This window comes from Podarcis raffonei, chromosome 8, assembly GCF_027172205.1.
Source record: "Podarcis raffonei isolate rPodRaf1 chromosome 8, rPodRaf1.pri, whole genome shotgun sequence".
NCBI lineage: Eukaryota > Metazoa > Chordata > Lepidosauria > Squamata > Lacertidae > Podarcis > Podarcis raffonei.
The window spans coordinates 21,909,938-21,932,142 of record NC_070609.1 but is presented as its reverse complement, the minus strand read 5'-3'; the positions used below and the strand labels follow the sequence as shown (position 1 = coordinate 21,932,142).

General features: G+C 45.6%; 1 protein-coding gene across 4 annotated transcripts in view; it reads left to right on the top strand.

Annotated features, from left to right (window-relative positions):
* Positions 1 to 22,205, top strand: part of HIVEP3 (HIVEP zinc finger 3) — a 238,095-nt gene that overhangs the window by 194,833 nt on the left and 21,057 nt on the right. For all 4 annotated transcript variants that reach the window (XM_053398481.1, XM_053398482.1, XM_053398479.1 and 1 more), the window contains one exon: positions 17,049 to 17,224. In XM_053398481.1, the coding sequence (XP_053254456.1) occupies positions 17,049 to 17,224 (176 nt within the window). The remainder of the gene's footprint in view (positions 1 to 17,048; positions 17,225 to 22,205) is intronic.

Here is a 22,205-nt window from a genome sequence, read left to right as displayed (position 1 = left end):
TGTGCGTAAAAGCATAGTCTAAATGGGAGAGAGTAGACAGCCAAAAGACTGATAATTGAAAGTATTCTGAGATTTATTTTATTTTTTAAAGAGAGTTGATGTCTGAAACACTTCGCAGAATTGTTTGCTTTAATACGAAGGACACACTGGTAAGTTATATTCTTTTTATAAATATGGGCTTGGCTAGGAAAGCAATAGAACTAAGCTATTTTCTCTCCCCCACCTCTCTTAAAATGGATTAGATGAAACTTTTGTTCCTAATAAAAATAGCAGAAAATGGAGCAGGCAGCATAAAATTAGAAGGATGGCCTGTTATGGAATGACTTTTTATTTTCTTTTATCGTGATAAAATATTTCAGTTGTCCTTGACATAAGTGGGCAGACAATACAAATCGATAAAGCACTACTCAGCTGGATGCGAGCTATCACCAAGATTCATGAGATTTTACCTAATTTGATCCTTCAAACTGATGCTTCAAATAGATGTTCTGTGCTATTAAAAAAAAAAGTGATGCTTCTCACCAACAGAAATTAATGTAAGCTAGTACTGTATATTAAAGTGTTCTGTGCTGACAATATATTTGTGAGTCTGGCAAATCGCCGATTCAGATGGAGAAGTCTCAATCTAATAGACTTAGAATGGGTATTCTCCTCTCTTTCTCCCCCCCCCCTTAAATAAAAAACTTATGGTTTATTAAACCTTGGTTTCCCCTTGCATCTTAACCAGGAAACCATGATATAATCAAATAGACTGAGACTTAGTTTAGTACCCAGATGCTCTCCTCACCTCCTTCTCGCTGCAATTAAAAGCCTCTAGAGTTTGCTGAACCTCTGTTTCCCACCACGGATGAAACAGAAACCTGTGATTTAATGTACTACACAGCGAATGAGCATCAGGCCCCCATGCTCTCCTCTCTCCTCTTTCTCACTGCAATGAAAAGCTTCTGGAGTTTGTTAAACCTCGGTTTTTGATTATATCTGAACCGGGAAATCATGACTTATTCTTGCACTATAATGTGGTTTCATATCCCGGATTGAAGGCCAGGAATGAACCAGTTTCCCAGGGAAGCAGTGGCGGACCTACATTTTGGAGGCCCTGAAGCTTAAACTGTCATGGGGGGGGTCCTTCACAACCAACGATGAGGTCTGGGTAACCACAGTTATCTTCTTCAATTGGGTTGTTCCATGACAGATCACAACACCTTTACAATATCTGTGCTACTGACACTCAAACTTTGGGATGTTTGAAACGTATGCAAGAACAAAAATCAATCAGTTTGAGTCATGCTACTCAGATTGGGTCTACTATACTCCAGATTTTTTTAAGCAATGTGGTCTAAAGTTTATTCTGGGCCCCCTCTGGGATTAAGGGCCCTGAAACGTAAGCTTCCTAAGTTTCATAGAAGGTCCATCCCGGCTAGGAAGTTAGGGTTAATAGTCTCTGGAAGCCTTTTGTTACAGTGCAGAAGAAAGAGAGGTAGCCTACAAACACGCTACTTGGCCCAAAGTTCAAGAATTAAACCTGCAGTCCTATACACCAAGGGAAGCCAACACGGAACCTTCGAGATTGTTTTGGACTGCAACTCTTTGTGACTGATGGTGAGGTCTGTTGGTTGCAGTTGTAGTCCAGAAAATTTGGCGAGTGCAAAGTTGGGGGAAGCTGCTCTAGACCTTTTTTTTTTGCTGCCATATAAAATTGAAATAAAATTCTCTGTTTAGAATATTGGTATGCCTGAGGTTTTCTAGCCTGCCTTTACCATTCTGGAGTCACAGGCATGATAGATGAGTCCATTTTAATGGAGGCCAAGCGTCTGGAATAATAAAAAAACCTCCATATTAAGATGAAGTTTCAGAAGTCCGGGCAGACATAGGGATTGGAGACCTTTCGTATTATTGATTCTGTGATGCAATCCCTGCAGCGAACTGCGAGGAAATGCTTAAGAGGCCTGGCCATCTGCAGATTTTAACGTTTGCAGCTTGTTCTGTACAGATGGGTACCTTATAGCAACATGAGAAGTTGCCTTATAGCAGCTCAGTATGATCGGTTCTGACTGGCAACTGCTCTCCGGTGCATCAGGTCTTCTTTTTTATTTGGACCTGCACCTTAATATATGTTTCCTACCAGAGCTCGCAGGAATTGAATCTGGGGTCCTTGCTAAAAGTCCCACATTCAGCCCTGGCATTTTCAGGTAGGGCTAAAAATGTCCCCTGCCTGAAGTTCTGTATTTCTGCTGCCAGTCTGCTTCCTAGTTTCCCAGATTTTTATATGGGCGGGCTCTCCTTCACTCAAGTTGTTTAAGTAGATGGATGCTGTGGTTGTGTCCTGCAATGAGCAGGGGGTTGGACCCCACGACCTCTAAAGTACCTTCCAACTTTATGCTTCTGAATATTGCCTCTTTCTTTACCAGGTGGGTGAGTGGTTTGGTTTGTGTTTCATTCTTGCACCGACTTTCTTCTGCTCTTCACATTATTTAACCAGTCAGCGTTAGCTATCTCCTCAGCCTGCTTGCGAAGCAGTAGCTGTCCCTTCAGAGCGGAGAGATCACTTGCAGATGTTTTCCATCAGAGCATAGAGGAACCCGTGGTTTTTTGAGGCTTATGGATTTTTTTTTACATCCCCGTTTAAACAAACAATTTAATAACTGGAATTATGTGGTTTTTCAGGGTTTCCAAGAAGCCAAACTGTTGTGCCGCCCGTCTCAGGTTCACTTGTCTTGAATTCAGTCCCATGTCTTGTACATGCCAGGAGATGGATTTCTGCTTTCCATATGCTGCTCCTAAATGTAATGGTTAGAACACCTCCATGTGGAAAAATTCTCTGGAAGGGGATCCGACAGGGGGGCCGGGGGTGTGGGTTTGAGAAAGATTTTGGTGTGCATGTGAATTTTTGCAAAACGCTTTCCATGGAGTGCTTACCATTGGCTGGTCTTTTCCTTTTGCCACTACTCATGATGCAACTTACCATGATGTGCAGTGAATATCACCTAACCCCCTGGCCACCATTGTTCACTAATGCTTACTTGAATTGTGCAAGTCTCTGGTGCTTGAATTGTGCAAGTCTCACAAATGTGGTGACCATTTTATTTTTTTAAAAATGTGTGTTTCTGTGTGTCATTTTGCAACAACCCCACTTCCAACCATGAGTTCCAGTTTTAGTTGGGAGGCAAATGAAGACCCTGGTTATCTCCAGACAAGACTATTAGATAATACTTTATTCGGCTATAAGCCCACAAGGTAAAACCAATCAATAAATAAAATAGCATTTTACATTCTAAAATATCAACTAAAATATTTCGATCTCCTTCACGTTACATACAATCTCTAGATGTACCATATTGTGGCCTTGAATATAAAGATGGTGGATAGAGTTTACTAGATTTTTAATAGTCATGCAGCATTCCATGAAGTCTTTTATATGAAAGCACTGAATTCAGGAATCTGGCAACCTGTAATGTTCTAACCAGACAAGACTATTGCAACAAACTCTACATGGGACTGCCTTTAATGATAGTTTGGACATTACAGGCAGTTCAGGGTGCAGCTTCTTGGTTGCTTGTGTTCGTCAAGCAATAGGAGCATGTAGCACTGGTCCCATACCAGTTGGTTGCCCATGCATTTTTGAGCCCAGTTTAAAGTGCTGGTTGTTACATTTGGAGCCCCAAATTGTTCAGAATCAGGTTGTTTGAAGGGCTGCCTGCACCTGTAAAAATTATACCCAGTCCTAACATTAACAGTCCTGCTCATTGACTCACCATTAAGATCCATCCTGTTGATGTGCACAAGAGACAAGGCCTCTTCAGTGGTGTCACCATCATGGTGGAACTCCCTCCTATGGGATGTGTGTTTGGCTCCTTCATTGACTGTTTTTAAACGGACCTTCAGGACATGGCTGTGCCAATCTGCTTTTCACTGAATAATCTTGTTGGCATTCTGAAGCTGTGATTTTTTAAAAACTATCATATTTATTTATTTATTTATTTATTTGGAATAAATCTGTGGGTTTTTTATGCAGCTAGCTTAATTAGTTGTGTTTTCAGTGTATTTATTTGTAAACTGCTATGAGAGGGGCTTCTCTTGCCTGGAAAGAGAGCAGATAACAATGATTTAAATCAAACTATGGTTTGATCCAACTATGGTTTGTCCAAACCAGGATGGGAGTGGAGGTGCACAAGCATTCCTCCCTTTGACCCCCAAATGAATTGGGGGCCCTTCCAGCCTTCCACTTGAACTTAGAAAACTTTGAAGGGATATAGGGATATATTGAGGTTTACATAAACGCTCCAGAGGGGCATGATTCCCAGTGGGCTGCCTGAGAAAGGACTGGGTGCAGAGGCTGACTGCCCACTGCATTTCTTTGTTGTCTGCAGAGGAGATGACCAGGGTGAGGGGAGCTTGTCACATTAGGATGGGGCTTCTTCACCAGCCAGATTGCTCTCTGCCTCTTGGCTTCCCCCCTCTCCTGCTTCAGCTTCTGATTCTGGATTCCAGAGACTCTCCTTGCTCACTAAACCTTGTTACCTCCACAGCTCCCACCACCACCTCCTTCCAGGCTTCTCTCTTCTCCCTCTGACCACTCATCATCATCCCACCAACAATCCCCAGCCAGCATGGTGTAGGGGTTAAGAGCGGTGGACTCGTAATCTGGTGAACCGGGTTCGCTTCCCCGCTCCTCCACATGCAGCTGCTGGGTGACCTTGGCTAGTCACACTTCTCTGAAGTCTCTCAGCCCCACTCACCTCACAGAGTGTTTGTTGTGAGGGAGGAAGGGAAAGGAGAATGGTAGCCGCTTTGAGACTCCTTAGGGTAGTGATAAAGCGGGATATCAAATCCAAACTCCTCCTCCTCCTCCTCCTCCTCCTCTTCTTCTTCTTCTTCCCTTGGGGGTTCCAACTGCTGCCTCCCACCATTCCCCTGTGTCCGTGACTCTGGGTAACCTTGGGCCAGTCATTGCTTATCAGCTCACATTGCCTAGCAGGGTTGTTGTGTGGATAAAATGGGAATGTGGAGAGAACCCGTACATTGTCTTGAACTTCTTGGAGGAAAGGTGGGATAGTGAATATAATGCATAAATAAAAATTGAGGCAGGCAGTCCACTTGAGATGAGCTGTCCTCCTCCCTTTCAACTTCACAATTCCATGATTTTGCTCAATGAAACTGAGCGGGACTGTTTGCCGCCTTGAGCAGCCTGACTCAGTTTCTCTGGAAACCCTTAGAGGTGTGGGGAGAAGTGTGGCGTTTGCCCTCCTAGGTGTGTGACATCATACTGGGTTCATAGGGAAAGGGTTAACTAATTGTAAAATGACTAACCAATAGGAACCCAAGGGGAGGAGTTAGAGTTAGAGTTGTTAAGAAGTCAGTCTAGAGTTAGAGAAGAGACGGAGAGGATAAGTCTGTGGGTTGGGCTAGTCTGATGTGAGAGAGTGAGAGAATCTGTTAAGAGGAGTCAGTCAAACAGTTGAGATATTCAGTCAGAAGGTATTAGGAAGGTGTATACTGGTAAAGAAACTACAGTTAAGAAACTGACAAGAATATTATCTGAGAAACCATAAACTTGTTAATACTTATAAAATAAACTTGCTTATTTGGTTCAATTTTAACAACTGTCTGGACTCACTGTGTACCCAAGAGTAACGGGTTGGTGGCAGCGGGGAAGCGAGCACAGTGGTGGCACAGGGATCAATAAACCGTTAAACGTCCGGGGACCCTGTGTGATCACCACAAGGAGGAATAGGGATTGGGTTGTAGCAGGTGAGGCAAGGAGGGAGGGGGGAAAGTGTGGAAGCCCCAAGGCACCTGTGGTGAAACTAGGTTAGCTGTGACCTCTAATGTTCTTCCATTGGAAAGAATGCATAAGGACTGTTGACTTCGCAAAATCATTTTTAGGAAAAAATAAATGTGAGCCATTAGCTCATCATAAGGATGTATTGGAAGTTAAGGGGAGGGAGAAGACTGCAGCTGCTGGAATGCGGCTTGTTACTCTTGGTGAAATTATATAATGTTGTTGTCCCCCTGTCAAGCAGGAGGTTGTCTTCTTCTCCAGCGTGTGTTTTGTCGTGGGTGACAGCCATTCCATTCTATCCCTGGACAACCCAGAACATGTCTGGGTTATGCAAGACGTCAGGAGCGATAGCGGCTGGTTGCTTCTGCGTCAGGCAGCCTCTCTGGGCCTGTGTCACTAGGGCAGCTGAAAACTGTTAACATGAAGAGTCCCATCTGGAATTGTGAATCTGGTTCGCAAACTGTGGCTTCATTCATCTGGCTCCTGGCTAGGCCACAGATGCTTCTGTCAAGGCAAATCCCTTCTGCACAGATGACAGACTCTTTGTGTGTGTTTGTGTGTGTGTGGCTGCTCTTGGTGACTGGGAAAGAAGCAGATTTTGGGGAAGAGAATATCAGGTGATTGCAAGATTGCATACTCTTCCATAATGCAAGTTGAGCAGATAACAGGCATCTGCCCTGCACAGGGCAGTTCTTGGGGGACGTAGATCATCTCGTTTTGATTCTACACCAGTTCCTCGTTTGTCTCTCCACTGTGGATGAGAGGAACAGCAGCAGCTGAGTGGTGAAGTGCCTGGTCCTGGGTTCAATCCCCAGCATCTCCTGGTAGGGCTGAAAAAAACCACTTTCTGAGACGGCAGGGAGTTACTTTTGCCCATCAGTGCAGAACAGCCTTCCCTAGCTTGGGCTACATTCATGCCATACATTTAGAACACTATGGTGACACTTTAAATATTCATGACTTCCCCCAAAGAATTCTGGGAATTGTAGTCTGCTAAGGGTGCTGAGAGTAGACAGGAGACCCCCTTTCTCTTCACAGAGCTACAATTCCCAGAGTACCTTGTTTTCCACTCTGGGAATTGTACCTGTGTGAGAGAAATGGGGATCTTCTAACCCTCCATACCTTTAACAAACTACAGCTCCCTTGTTTGCCATATTTTGAATCACATCAGTAAATTTATTTATTTATTGGTATTAATTTCATAAAATTTATATAGCACTTGATTGTAAAAACAACAGCAACAACCCTCAGTGTGTTTTACAGGAAGAATAAAACAGTAAAATTATCTGTAAAAACAGTTAAAAACAGGTTTTTAAAACATTCTGAAATAATTAAAGTCAGCAATAAGCTAAAAGCACATTAAAACATATGTCTGCATTCTACATATCTGGGCAAGCTTGTCTAAACAAAAATGTTTTTCCTTCTTTACCTTTTTGTCACCAATAAGGCTTGCCCCATCGCTTCATTTTGTGAGAGTTGGGTTAATGTGTCTCCCTGCAGCTGAATGGGAAAGCTTCTAAGTGGCAATTTCACAGCCCCGCTAAGACCTCACTGGGCAGCTGGCTAGACCCCAGAAGCATTTTTTTCCCATCACTGACCTGGGAATTGTTTCTTGCCTTCCTGCTCACTCAGCAGTCGTGCCCTTCCAACATGCGAGATCTGCAAGGGATTCCATTCCTGTTTTGTCAGGTTTCCCAGCTGCTTGCGGCTCCGCTCTTGCACGTGGGTGTGGTATAGCATCTGGGAACAGACAGTCTGGCAAAATTCCCTGGCCCTCGGGTTCCCTGTCTGCAGGAATATGACCTGCTCCAATTTGCATCGGAGAGCAGTCGCTTGAGAACAATGGAGTCTAATGGGAAGCTAGGTAAATGTTGGTGTGGATGGTTTTTGGGTTTCTGAAGAGCCACGTGGTGCCAATTAAGGGGGGGAGAGAGGAAAGGGCACATTTTACAACCGTTACCTCTCAAATAACCAACAGAATTGGAGATAAGACTCATATATTTTGGGGCTCAGAAATACAAGCCTTTGGACTTGTGACGCTCACCCCAAAGGCAAGGTGAGCATTATGTCCCCAACGCTTCTCACTCAGATTTTAATTGGAACTTACTGGAGTAAATACTGCACTCCTTTCCCTCCCAGCCAGCCATACCCCAAATCTTTACCCTCCACACTCTGATGATCCTTCAAGAGACCACATAACATGGGTCCTGAAAGACCTACATTGGCTCCCAGTATGTTTCCGAGCACAATTCAAAGTGTTGGAGCTGACCTTTAAAGCCCTAAATGGCCTCGGCCTAGTATACCTGAAGGAGCGTCTCCATCCCCATCATTCAGCCTGGACACTGAGGTCCAGCTAAAAGGGCCTTCTGGCGGTTCCCTTGCTGTGAGAAGTGAGGCTGCAGGGAACCAGGTAGAGGGCCTTCTCAGTAGTGGTGCCCGCCCTGTGGAAAGTCCTCCCATCAGATGTGAAGGAAATAAACAACTATCTGACTTTTAGAAGACATCTGAAGGCAGTCCTGTTTAGGGAAGTTTTTTATGTCTGATGTTTTATCTTGTTTTTAATATTCTGTTGGGAGCTGTCCAGAGCGGTTGGGGAAACCCAGCCAGATAGGCAGGGTAATAATAATAATAATAATAATAATAATAATAATAATAATAATAATAATCCCTTTCCTACTTGCCCACTTAACTCTGCATCTCCAGAGGTGGTGCGAAGTAGAGGGAGGGCAGTCTCTCCCTCTGTTCTGTTCCAACTTAAGTAGCCCTGGGAAATGTAATATTCCCAAGGACACCGAATGGCCTGATTTTGTGATGTGGTGCAGAGAGAATGGCTCAACTTAATCCAACCCAATTCAAGCCTGGGAGATCGTCTTCATTACCTAACTGGGATAAGTGAGCCCCAGTGATGCATGGCTCTCACCTAAATGGAGGAACACATTGCCAGTTAATTTTAGTTCAGTGTCTACCTCTTTCTGCCAAGGCTAATGTGGACGTTGTCACAATTCAGTCCTGGCATCTCCAGCTACAGATGGTGGTCTAGAGACCCCTGTTCCCCTGTTTCCAGTGTGGTGTAGTAGTTAAGAGCGGTAGACTCGTAATCTGGTGAACCGGGTTCGATTCCCCGCTCCTCCACATGCAGCTGCTGGGTGACCTTGGGCTAATCACACTTCTCTGAAGTCTCTCAGCCCCACTCACCTCACAGAGTGTTTGTTGTGGTGGAGGAAGGGAAAGGAGAATGTTAGCCGCTTTGAGACTCCTTCGGGTAGTGATAAAGCGGGATATCAAATCCAAACTCCTCCTTGCTATAGTGCCCAGAGTGGCTTAACAGTCAAGCCCTCTTCCCAGGGATTTCTGGGAACTGTGGTTCTCTGAGAGGAAAACGGGTGTCCTAACAAGTTAAATAACTACATCTCCCAGGATTCTTTGGGGGAAGCCACAGCTGCGGGATGGTACTGCTTTAAATGTATAATGCAGATGGGCCCCAGGTTGAAATGGGAGCAGACCACTCACAAACTAATGCAAGGGTGGGGGCATCTCTCTCTCTCCCTCCCTCTGTCCTTATTTCTTGGGGGCGGGATCTATGAGGAGTGGCATGCAAGGGGTGGGTGGGGCCAAAACAGCAGGTGGCATGGGCCGGGGCAGAGCCCAAAGTAGGTAGGATGCCCTCTTTCTGTTTGCTACCTCCTTTTCCAATCCTGTTCTGCCATATTTGGACATCATGGGAAAGTCCAACTTGTTCCAACCGAGAGCCCAGAGCAATTGGGGAACAGAGAGTATGTGAATCCCAAACATGGCCAAGGCATGCGACTGTGTTTTTCACAGTGATAAGCACACACGGGTCTCCAAAGCACTTCGCTCTGTGCATTGTGTTGCTGTATCAAAATGCCCCCAGTGGCTTTTTCCAAATGAAGCTGAACCTTCGCCAAGATTGTCCTAGTCTAGGCTATTTTTGCTGGAGCAGGATTGATCTGCTTCTAAAACTCTCTCTCCTTACCCCCCCCCCCCAATGTGATGTCTGTGTCTTGCTTTTAAGTCTCTTGGCAGGAATCCAGTCAGCCACAGCTGTGCCACAGCCTTTCTGCAGAATCGCTGCTGGTTCATGAGAGTGCAGGGTGCCAGGATCTTCCTTGACATAGCAAATTCTCATGAAAACCATTAAACCACGTTTAAAAAAAAGAAAAGAAAAGAGGATAGGAGAAAGTTTGCGGCCTGTTGTCCGGCAAATGCTCTTATTCTTGGCCAGCTGGGGTTGCATAATGATTAACAGTGCAATCCTAGACTTGTCTACTCTGATCCAAGCTCTGTTGAGTTCAATGGAGCTTACACCCAGGTAAGTGAGTATAGGATTGCAACCAAAGAGACTGAGTTATGAAGCAATACCTCCCTGGTTTGAAACTCACTAGATGACCTTAGGCCAGCTGCTGCTATCTGCAGCTTGGGGATTATATGAGACTTTTGGGTATAGGGCAGTATAGAAACTAACTAACTCACTCACTCACTCACTCACTCACAACACCAACTCATTTTACAGCAGGCATAGGCAAACTCCGGCCCTCCAGATGTTTGGGACTACAATTCCCTAGCTAACAGGACCAGTGGTCAGGGATGATGGGAATTGTAGTCCCAAACAGCTGGAGGGCCGGAGTTTGCCTATGCCTGCGTTACAGGTTTGCTTTAAGGCCCTACTGGTGTTGACGGACTACAACTCCCATAATCCTTGACCATTGGCCATGCGTGTTGGGGTTGAGAGGAGCCAGAGTCCAACAGCATCTGAGTGGGACAGGATCCCCATCTGTGCTGTAAGACACTCATGTGAAACGTTCTGAAGGCTTAAAAGTACTATACAAATGTTAAGGGCTGTTACGCCAATAATAATAATAATTGTACCCCACCCATCTGACTGTGTAGCCCCAGCCACTCTGTGATTATTAATGTTTGTAAACTTAAAAATGCTCATTTTTAAGTAGCCCTAAATGTAGCAACATTTGGAGGGCACTAGGTTGCGGAAGCCTGCTTTAAATATATTCTGTTTTGTTAAACTTAACAACTTAATGTGTCACAGCATGCTTCCTCCTTTACACTTAACCATGGTTTGGTTTGGCTTAGCATTAACATGCAAACTGAGGATGCTTTCTGATTGCACTTTATTTCGTTATCCTGACTTTTCCTTGCCTTATAATTTTTGCCTTTTATGTGATGTTTTGTGTGATGTAAGTGCCACTTCTGAAACTCTAGCAGAATCCAATGCTTATTTTCATGTTACTTTCTCCCCGAACAAAATACGCTTGCAACCCCGTTAACCCAACAAATTGTGGGAGTTTGTGGTGTGATTTCCTCACAGTTTTCATGTGTCATGCCACTCCCACTCACGTGCCAAAAATTGGCCCGGTATCCCAGCATATGGTTCTTTCCTGCCATTTTCACGAGTGAATCATGGGGGAACAGAAGCACTCGTGTGCAGAGAGGGTGACGCATCATAGAGGGCAGAACATCAATTATAAAAGACCCCAATTCCACAATACAGCAGGTAATGCAATGTAAAATAAACAGTGGAAATCGTGACAGAACCACTACCATTGTACCCAGGAAGACTCATGCAATAATCCCCACCTGAGTCACACAAAACTCTTCTTTTTCAGTACAGCAACAGTTCTGCATGACATGGTTCGACCACCTTTTCTTCTGTAGTCAAATCTAATTGTGTGCTTTTAAAATGTTGTTTTCCTTTAATCCTTGTTTAGTCATGCACAAACATCTTTCCCACTTTTCTGACCACAGAATAAATGAGCTGGAGAAGGAACAGCTCTTTTTAGTAAGGCCCAGATAAAAAAAAAAAAAAACCAACGGCAATGCCAGGAGATGTTGTCTGTTGATAGCACTAATGGAGCTGACACAGGACTCCGGCATAACAAAGGCATGGCTCATAAAGGGTCCATGTCAGAGAGTAATTACCAGTAATACAAGAACAAGGCAGCTGTAAATGGAGTCCTATGATTGATTGCCAGGGGGCAAATGCCTGAGCAGTGCAGGAGGCCTTGCGTGATGGTTGAAGCAGGTTCATTGAGATGTAGGCAGCGGCCGTCTCATTCATTCATTTTATTTTATTTTAATGTCTGCGTTGCTTTTCATTAACATTCTAGAGCGACGCACTGTGCAAAGGTTAAAGAAGAACTTTCAAACACGTAGGATAAATCCATTCTAAAGATTCCACAAGTGTATAACAGATCGAAATAATTAAATAAATGGCAGCAAGACTGTCCAGTGTCAAAGGTTCACCTTCGTGGAGGAATACGGTGGTACCTTGGTTCTCAAACTTAATCCATTCTGGAAATCCGTTCCACTCCCGAAACAGTTTGAATACCAAGGCGTGGCTTCTGAGTGGCTGCAGGAGCTTCCTGCACTCATGCTGGACGTTCGGCTTCCGAGAAACATTCGCAAACTGGAACACTTACTTCTGGGTTTGTGGCATTTGGGAGCTGATTTGTTTGACAACTAAGCCATTCGAGAACCAAGGTACCACTGTATAGATAAAGGTAAAGGCAGGGGTGGAGGAAGGGGGGTGGAGGAAGGGGGCGGTGGGGGAGGGCCACTCTGGGTGTCACCACTGAGGGGGGGTGACAAAATGGTGGGCAGCACTCACTGCGGGGCCTGCAGCGTGCCCGAGCCACACGTCTCTCCTGGGTGTGACGTGGTGCCTTGGGTGCCCACAGGCTCTGCGCTGTCCCAAACGGTCTGCCCACGGCCTCCCCCTCAGCTGTAGGCTGGCTGAATGGGAGGAGGCAGGCAGACTCCTCGGAGACGCCATGGAGCGTTCTGCCCTGGCTTGCCCTGCCCTGCAGGCAGCTGGCCCTGCCCCTGGGCACAGGGCGCACGCTCCACCCCAGGCGCCCAATCAGCTTGCTCCATCGGTGGGTAAAAGACTCCTGGATGGTTAAGTCCAGTCAAATTTGACTATGAGGTGTGGCGCTCATCTTGCTTTCAGGCCAAGGGAGCCGATGTTTGTCCACAGACAGCTTTCCGGGTCATGTGGCCAGTATGACTAAACTGCTTCTGGCACAACGGGACACCGCGACGGAAACCAGAGCACTTGGAAACACCACCACCCCATAGGAGGAATGGAGGACAACCGCTTTAAGCCCCTGGAGGTTGCTGCAGCTCAGGTTGCTGAGGTTTTAGGTGGCTCAGGCTTGGACTACCTGCCCCCCCCCCGCCCCGTGCCTGTGTGCCTCTTTCCCCGGCTCGGGCTGGCAGCAGATTGGGCTGTCCTATTTTTTGCTCTTCAAGATTTGGCAACCCTATATTTCTCAGATAAAAACCCTACAACCAGTTTTTATCTGAGAAATGTTGGAGGGTGTGAGATGGGTTCTTGAACTCTGAGAATGTCTCTTGCTTGACTGGATAGAAAGGGATGCGCAAGTGTGTGTGGAAACTAGCCACTGTCACGTGACTCATAGCAAGTTGGCTAGGAGGGAAAGCAACCCCCAGAATGAAAAATGTGTCCCATCCTTGCTGCAGACCCTTCAGTGCAGGGGACTGGAGGATTCTTTCTGAGGAGATGTTGGGAAAGTCTGGGAAGATTTGCAGGAGAATTGGTAAAAGAGATGTAGCCAATTTTCATGGCTTATTTGCCAATGTGGCTGCATCTGCTCTTTACATTTAAGGTGCTATTATACTTTTATTATAGGGATGCGGGTGGCGCTGTGGTCTAAACCACTGAGCCTCTTGGGCTTGCTGCTCAGAAGGTTAGCAGTTTGAATCCCCGCAGCAGGTTGAGCTCCTGTTGCTCTATCCCAGCTCCTGCCAACCTAGCAGTTCGAAAGCATGCCAGTGTAAGTAGATAAATAGGTACTGCTGCAGCGGGAAGGTAAACAGCATTTCCATGCGCTCTGGTTTCCATCACGGTGTTCCGTTGTGCCAGAAGTGGTTTAGTCATGCTGGCCACATGACCCAGAAAGCTGTCTGTGGACAAACGCCAGCTCCCTTGGCCTGAAAGAGAGATGAACGTCACACCCTATAGTCGCCTTTGACAGAAAGGTAAAGGTCCAGGGGTCCTTTACCTTTTTTTTTTACCTTTTACCTATACTACTTTAAGCAGTCATGGCTTCTCCACAAAGAATCCACGGAATATAATTTGTTATGGGTGCTGAGAGTTGTTAGGAAACTCCTCTTATGGAGCTACATTTGCCAGAGTTCTCTGCGAAGGAAGATTTGTTGTTAAACCGCTCTGGGAACTGTAGTTCTGGGAGGGAAATAGGGGCCTCCTAACAGCTCTCAGCACCCTTGAGAAACTACAGCTCCCAGAATTTTATAGGGAAACCATGGCTGTTTAAAGTATCATCGCAGTGCTTTAAATGTATGGTGTGAATGTGGCAGTGCCTGGGTGGAAGTTACCTTGAGAATTTGCACAGGCTTAGTGAACTCCTTGGACGAAAGACTGGGGACAATTGAATGAATAAATATCCTTGGGCCCTGGCTGACATTTGCTCTGGGTTTTTGTTTGTTCGTAGCCGCCTATTATACTAATGTCCCATTTGAAATAAATTTACAACTCCTCCACAAATTATGAATTGCATTCATACCTAGCAATTATACCTAGCTTTATTGAAAAGTATTGGCTTTAGAGTCTGCTTTCTCTCTATCTCCTAATGGCTGACATATCTTTGACATTTACTGGTTGTCTGTTTCCTTGTCTCTTGCAAATACAGTACATCACTTGTAAACCAAAACTCAGCACAGAGTGAGACTTCCCCACTACCACCCTGCCGGTGTGATATTTGAAGGTTACTTGGTTTTATTAGCCAATATATTTCATCTAGTAATTATGAGTGTTTCAGTTTGATTGTCGGGAATGCCTCTCCTTTTTAAAGGATAGGATGCAATGGGATGGGATGGGATAGGAAAGGAAAGGTTTGAGCAACTCTTGAGATGCATATTCTCTTTCAAATATTTAGACACCCAATCCTATTGATATTGTTGGCCAAAGTTGGTGGTGATCTCTTAAATTCAAGGAGGCCAAATGATGTTTTTCACTCTGCATTGAAAGCAGGAAAATGGTAGGAAGCAATTGCTCGCATATTTTTTTGCTAACTGCAGCCATCAACTGCTGTGGCATTCCTTTCACGAAAACTGCCTAAAATATAATGTGCCTGTATGAATGATGATTCGGGCAAGGGAACTTGAATTACATGGTATATCTCAAGAGTGGAGAACCGTTTTTTCAGCTGAAGGGCCACATTCCCTCCTAGGCAAGCTTCTGAGGGCCATGTTCCAGTGGTGGGCAGGATCAGAGGAAAATGTGGGCAGAGTAACAAATGTGAGTTTCCCCTTTATATGGCGCACAAAAGAGCCTTATTTTCACATTAAACTAAACTCAGGTACTCAAGTTATCTCTATGCATGTATGAGTATACACTTTTTGATTTGTACAGCTCAATTGATTGTATACAGAGGTACATGGACCATACACTCATTAAATGTAACATGCCCCGCAGAGGGTTGGATGACCCTTGTGGTCCCTTCCAACTATCCAATTCTACAATTCTGTGAGCAACCTTACAATAAAAACAGTGTGTATACTGTTGATATACACTGTTTACATAGTAAGGGACCCCCGACCATTAGGTCCAGTTGTGGTCGACTCTGGGGTTGTGGCGCTCATCTCGCTTTACTGGCCGAGGGAGCTGGCGTACAGCTTCCAGGTCATGTGGCCAGGCTGCTTCTGGCGAACCAGAGCAGCGCACGGAAACGCCGTTTACCTTTCCGCTGGAGCGGTACCTATTTATCTACTTGCACTTTGACATGCTTCTGAACTGCTAGGTTGGTAGGAGCAAGGACCAAGCAACGGGAGCTCACCCCGTCATGGGGATTCGAACCGCCGACCTTCTGATCGGCAAGTCCCACAGCGCCACCTGCGTCCCTTGTTTACATAGTACAAACACTCAAACAGCTCTCTCTTTATCCCCCATCCAGACAAGCAAGAGGCATTATCAGAGTTCAGGGACACATTCCAGCTAGTCAAAAACATTTGGGTGTGAAGCAGGACCAAGGAGGGGGCATGGCAACAGTTCCAAGGGCCAGATAGAGGTGCCTGGAGGGCCACATTCAGTTCCTGGGCCTGAGGTTCCCCACACCGTCTTAGCTCAAAGCTAACTATGTTTACACGTCTGTGATGTCTTTCCCCGATACGTTTTGCTTGAGCTTCCAGCCTAAGGTTACCAGACGTCCCCGTTTCCCGGGGACAGTCCCCGGATTTACAAATCAGTCCCCATACAAAATCCATTGAAGTTGAAAAGTGTCCCCGGATTCATTGGAAAAAAATCTGGTAACCTTATTCTAGCCACAGGTGTCAGATCATCGTGCCTTTAACATTTAGGCGTTATTCAGAAGGTGATGTGGCTGTTAGAGTAGAAAGTGTTCTTATATTGCATGTGGCCAAATGAAATTGGAGGTGGCAGGTGCTTGGTAGGAAAGTGAAAGGCAGTAGTTTAGTGCTGTAGACCTGTGTGTGCAATCGTGGGCATGCTGTTCCCATTCTGCCAGGGACACCAGTTTGAGCATTCATTTAGAATGCTTTTGATCTTCTTCTTCTTCCATCGATGTTGAGTTGCCCCATTTGGTTCTCCCACTGGCCGGTTTTTTTCTTGATAACTGAGCTGCATGATTGAGTGCAGATTTGAACCTGGTCCCTTTGGTACTTGGCACACCAATTCAGGGATAGTCAATGTGGTGCCTTCCAGAAGTTGTTGGATCCCAGCTCCCATCAGTGTGACCAATGGTCAGGGATGATGGGAGTCCCACACTGCTTTGGTTGCCCCTACACAACTGCTACGCCACACTGTCTTTCTCCAAAATGCAAAAGAAAGGAATTTGCTTGAAGATTGGCTCTCTCCATTAAGAACATAAGAAGAGCCCTACTGCATCCAAATAGCCCAATGCATAGGGGAAGCCCTCAACCAGGACTTGATCACAACAGCATTTCTCCATTCACTGTCCCGCCCATTGAAATGAATGGAAGAGCCATAGATCAAGGAGCGCTCCATCACGCCAGTAGTTCATAATGCTCAATGCTCCCTCCGCACAAAACAACAACAACATGGAGTTTCGTTTTCCCTTGACTAAACAATGTAGTGAATTTGCTAGCCGAGACTTTTTTGTCTGTGGCTGTGAATGATATGCACTGGGTTTTTTGTTTAACTTTAAAGGAGGCTTGTTACGTCTTTAAGGTGGGAATCTTTTTTATTTCTGTTACCATGACACCCTGTTGCTCATAGGTACAAATCAAACGAAGAGTATGTGTATGTGCGAGGCCGTGGACGAGGGAAGTATGTATGTGAGGAGTGTGGAATTCGCTGCAAGAAGCCCAGCATGCTGAAGAAACACATTCGCACGCACACAGACGTCAGGCCATATGTCTGCAAGTACTGTAACTTTGCTTTTAAAACCAAAGGTAAGCACCGGCCAGCTCCACGCTCATCTTCTTAGCACATTTGCTTGCTAGTTGACATTCTCGGCAGGGCTGGGGTGGGGGACGACACCAGTGCAGCAGGAAAGGATGCTTGCAATCCTTTGAGGAACCTCTAACTTGGCTGAAGCATGCTAAAGCAAGAGTATGTAACGTGCTATTTTTGCCAGATGGCTTCTGTCAAGAGTTTGCCTGCAGTGTGGTATGAACCGTTCTTGTGCTTTGGCAGAAAGGCGGGTTTGAGCCTTAATTGTGGCTAAAACACACACACAAACACACCACCATCCGATATGTTCCACAATTGAACAACCAACCAGCTAGCTTCAAGAGTGAAGGTGTTTAACAGGGTGGTGATGGGGGTTCCACTGAGTTCCCTCTGGGCTGTTGAGTGTATCTGGTGCTCTTAAAGCAGGGGCCTGCAAACCTTTTCAGCAGGGGGCCGGTCCACTGTCCCTCAGACCTTGTGGGGGGCCGGACTATATTTTGAAGGGGGGGAGGGAAAAGAATGAATTCCTATGCCCCACAAATAACTCAGAGATGCATTTTAAATAAAAGAACACATTCTACTTATGTAAATAACGCTGCTTCACGGACCATCCACAGGCCGGATTTAGAAGGCAATTGGGCTGGCTCCGGCTCCTGGGACTTAGTTTGCCTACCCATGTCTTAAAGCCTTCCTCCTCCCTCACCCCTTACTTCCCTTGTCTGTAAAAATTGTTCCTCCAGAGACTTTACCCCCCAAACAAATGTGCTTTCAATCCAAAGCCTGTGGGATTGCCAGCTCTTGGGAATGTTGGGTCTCTTCCCACACACCCCATTTTAAAGCTTCCAGCTCCACAGTGTTTCGTTACAATCTCACTTTTCATTTCCTTTTGAGCTAGGGAGGTTCCTCCTAATCTTTCTGGCAGAGATCAGCGTGTCTGGGCTGTAACCCTGAGGGTCACAACTCCAGAGGGTAAGAAAACGGGCCAACCCACACAACTGGGATTTAAAAGGAAAAGTCAGAATTATCGGGTGGTAGCCAACTTAAGTTTTGTGAAGAGTAGACCCGCTAAAATCCATGGACCTAACTCAGGCTGCTTTCATACCATACATTTAGAAATAGTGTCAGGCCACTTTACACAGTCATGGCTTCCCCCTAAGAATTCTGGGAGCTGTAGTTTGTTATGAGTACTGAGATTTGTTAGAAGGCAAATCTCAATTGTCAGAGTTCCCTGGGAAAGAGGGATTGACTGTTAAACCACTCTGGGACCTGAAGCTCTGTGAGGGGAAAAGGGGTCTCCTAACGACTCCCAGCACCTTCAACAAACTATAGCTCCCAGAATTCTTAGGGGGAAGCCATGACCGTGTATCATAGTGCTTTAAATGTATGGTGTGAATGTGGCCTCGCCGTGTTCATTAATTTCAATGATCTACTTTGATTAGGACTAATATTGCATACAACCCACTATTATTTACTGAGCATAGCACCAGCCAGCATATTGTGCTCATAGTGGTCTTTGTAAGCCAAGGGACTTCTGTGCAAGCCCCATCATGCTCAGGGACATAAAGTTCTCCTTTCAGTGGGACATAAACAGGACAAGTTTCCTGCGAATTGTTCCAGCTGCAATGACCATGTAGCGGCTTAGTCATTCAGTGGAGTCATCCACCAGGCGGTTCTCAGCATTGCAAACAAATCCTGTAGAAAGTGGAATTTGGCCTGGTGTTGATGTTACACCTCGAGTGGAACTGGAGTGGATTTTCAGCAGAGAGAGTGGAGGAGCTGGCAGGAATCAGTTACAGGTTCTGACAGGTAACTCTTGTGTCAGGCTTTGGCAGAGGCCTCTGGGTGCCAGCTGGCATTGACGTCCTTCACCACACTTAGAAGGCCTTGCCCAGGATATCAGGGAAAGCTACAGACTCCAGTAAAAAAGAAATAGAAGCTTCATTTGGACAGAATCCAAATGGGGGTGGATGAAGCTGTTGTGGAAATTTGAGTGTGCATTTTTATCTGTGGATCTTCTCCACTGGTTCTATCCTCAACCCCCACTTCTAGCTATGAGGAGTCATACCTCAGCAAGGAAGGGCCATGGCTCAGTGATAGAGTATTGCTTTGCTTCCAGAAGCTTCCAGGTTCAATCCCCTGCATCTCCAGGTGTGGCCATGAGAGATTTCTTCTCTGAAACTCCAGAGATCCACTTCCAGTCAGAGAATGCAGAGAATATTGATGGCCAACAATCTAACTCAGTATAAGGCAGGTTCCTTTTTTACCATGTTCCCAGTGGTAGAGTGTGTGCTTTATGTGCAGATGGTCCCAAGTTTTTGATTTCCAGCTGCTCTTTGTCGAAAGATAGCAGAACTGAGAGAAGCTTCTGCCTGAGACCTTGGGAGAGGTATTGCCAGTCAACAAACAGACTGCTAGCCTAGGCAGAAGGAAGTCCTGACAATTTCAAGGTAGCTGCACCATCGTCATATTCCCCACCACCATCAACTGTTGGGTAAATCAGAAATATATGCACCCTTGTCCAACATCTTCCTTGTGCGAGAAAACAGAAAGGCATCCATGTGCCCTGATCTAGTTTGCTTTCAGGTACTTGAGTTCTGATGTGGGAACTGTGGGGATGTTCAGGGATGCAGGAGAGGGTATATTGTTTATTAATAGCCTTCCTAACTTGCGCTAGCAACTTCCTTTACTTAGCGGAGTTTCACATTCCCCTTTTAAACGCACAATGGATAACTGGTTGCAGGCTTGTGTAAGCCCCTCACTATTAGGTTCCTGGTAAGTTCCCTTATATCCCTCTTAAAAGAATAAACACGCCACAATCTTGTATAAAGTATAGAAACAAGGTTTACTCACATTCAGTTCACAGTTGGATCCCTGAAGGCAGACTTAGTTACAAAGTATATACATGTGGAGCTATCCCATATGGGGATAATCCCAGTGTCCTCTGTTGGCTGCTCCAACGACAAAGGAAGTCAAAGAGAGGGAGAGTGCTGCATGCCTTGTCCTTTTGTTACCTGGACCGGTAAGGTCACGCCCCCCTCTAGTCACATGCAAAGGAAGTATGTCCCAGCCAGGAGGAAACAGGAAGTTCTTGACTGGCTAGACCAAACATTCCCCTGCATGTCCACTCTAGGAAAACAAGGAATGTTGTACTTGACTGCTACTTATTTATCCCATCCCACAAGCACTGAGTTTGCCACCGTTCACTTCAACAGAGGGTACAGATGTGCAAACTTGCCCCTGCTCCTGTCAGCTTGGAAATGTGCAAAGTAATTTTTAACAAAGAGAGAAACAGAAAAATTGGAAATAATGCAGTTTATGATCCAAACCAATTGCATATTTGGAATTGGCTCTCCCCTCCTGCCAGCTCTCCTTGATTCCTCAAATACTTTTCTCATCAGTCTCCTTAATTCCCAAGACCTTTCCCCTTAAATACTTGTTGGCCGACAGGAGGCACACTGGTTCTGTACAAGAAGAAGGAAGGAGGAAGGCTTTCCCTTTCCCTCCTACCTCTAGATGTCCTAGCTATGTTCCATGACACTAGAGAAGAAGGAGGGAGAAAGTGCAGACCACCCTTTCCCTCTCTTCTCATGCTCCACTGCACAGAAGGTGCTGCCTAATAAGACTTTAAATGGGGAAATGGAATAATAATAATAATAATAATAATAAATTTATTATTTGTACCCCGCCCATCTGGCTGGGTTTCCCCAGCCCCTCTGGGCAGCTTCCACAAAGACCAAAAATACACTAAAATGTCACACATTAAAAACTTCTCTGAACAGGGCTGCCTTAAGATGTCTTCTGAATGTCAGGTAGTTGTTTATCTCTTTGATATTTGATGGGAGAGCATTCCACAGGGCAGGCGCCACTACCGAGAAGGCCCTCTGCCTGGTTCCGTGTAGCTTTGCTTCTCGCAATGAGGGAACCGCCAGAAGGCCCTCGGTGCTGGACCTCAGCTTTCGAGCAGAAGAATGGGGGTGGAGACGCTCCTTCAGGTATACTGGGCCGAGGCCGTTTAGGGCTTCAAAGGTCAGCACCAACACTTTGAATTGTGCTTGGAAATGTACTGGGAGCCAATGTAGGTCTTTCAAGACTGCTGTTATGTGGTCTCGGCAGCCGCCCCCAGTCACCAGTCTAGCTGCCGCATTCTAGATTAGCTGTAGTTTCCTGGTCACCTTCAAAGGTAGCCCCATGTAGAGCGCATTGCAGTAGTCCAAGCGGGAGATAACTAGAGCATACACCACTCTGGCGAGACAGTCTGCGGGCAGGTAGGGTCTCAGCCTGTGTACCAGGTGGAGCTGGGTTCGCAGTGTAGGCAGGTGGGGCGGGAAACCAATATTTAGTCCCTGGCTTGGATTTTAATCTGAGCCAGAGAATAACTCGGTGGCTTGTAAATCCTTTGACGCTCGAATTATGAGCCCCTCAAGCTCTAAGATGAAATTGAAAGCTTTGCTGGCATTTATAATGGTGGGTTCTAATTTGTGAATGTAAACAAACGAGGGTATCGATGGAGTGAAATGAATGGGGTTATTCTTATTGGTAATTTATCTTTATGCACACATCAAAGGACACACAGAAATTTGGACCAGAGTCACAGCTCCTACACTCAGTCTAAGCCATTGAATGAATGACCTTTGCAGGCCATTGCTGTGATAGAAATAGTGCTTGGAAAACTAACGTCAGGAAAATAAATCAACACTTTCACAGGCACTTTTTTCTTGAAGCCCAGAGCTACAGAGTTAATAAGATCTACTCATGTTACCTGCGTTGTCAAGCTCAACCCATTTTAACAATCTGAATAGTAATGTAATGTGGATCAGCTGATGCCTCATTGCCTCTCACTGACTGTCTTGTATAAAAATGGGAAATCAAAAAGACTGAGTTTGGGGTCAAATTTGGGTCCTCTCTACATGCTTTGATTTGCACTGTGATTCAACACAGTTAACAAAGAGCTTTTTGTGCTGTCTTCTATCTCAGGGCACA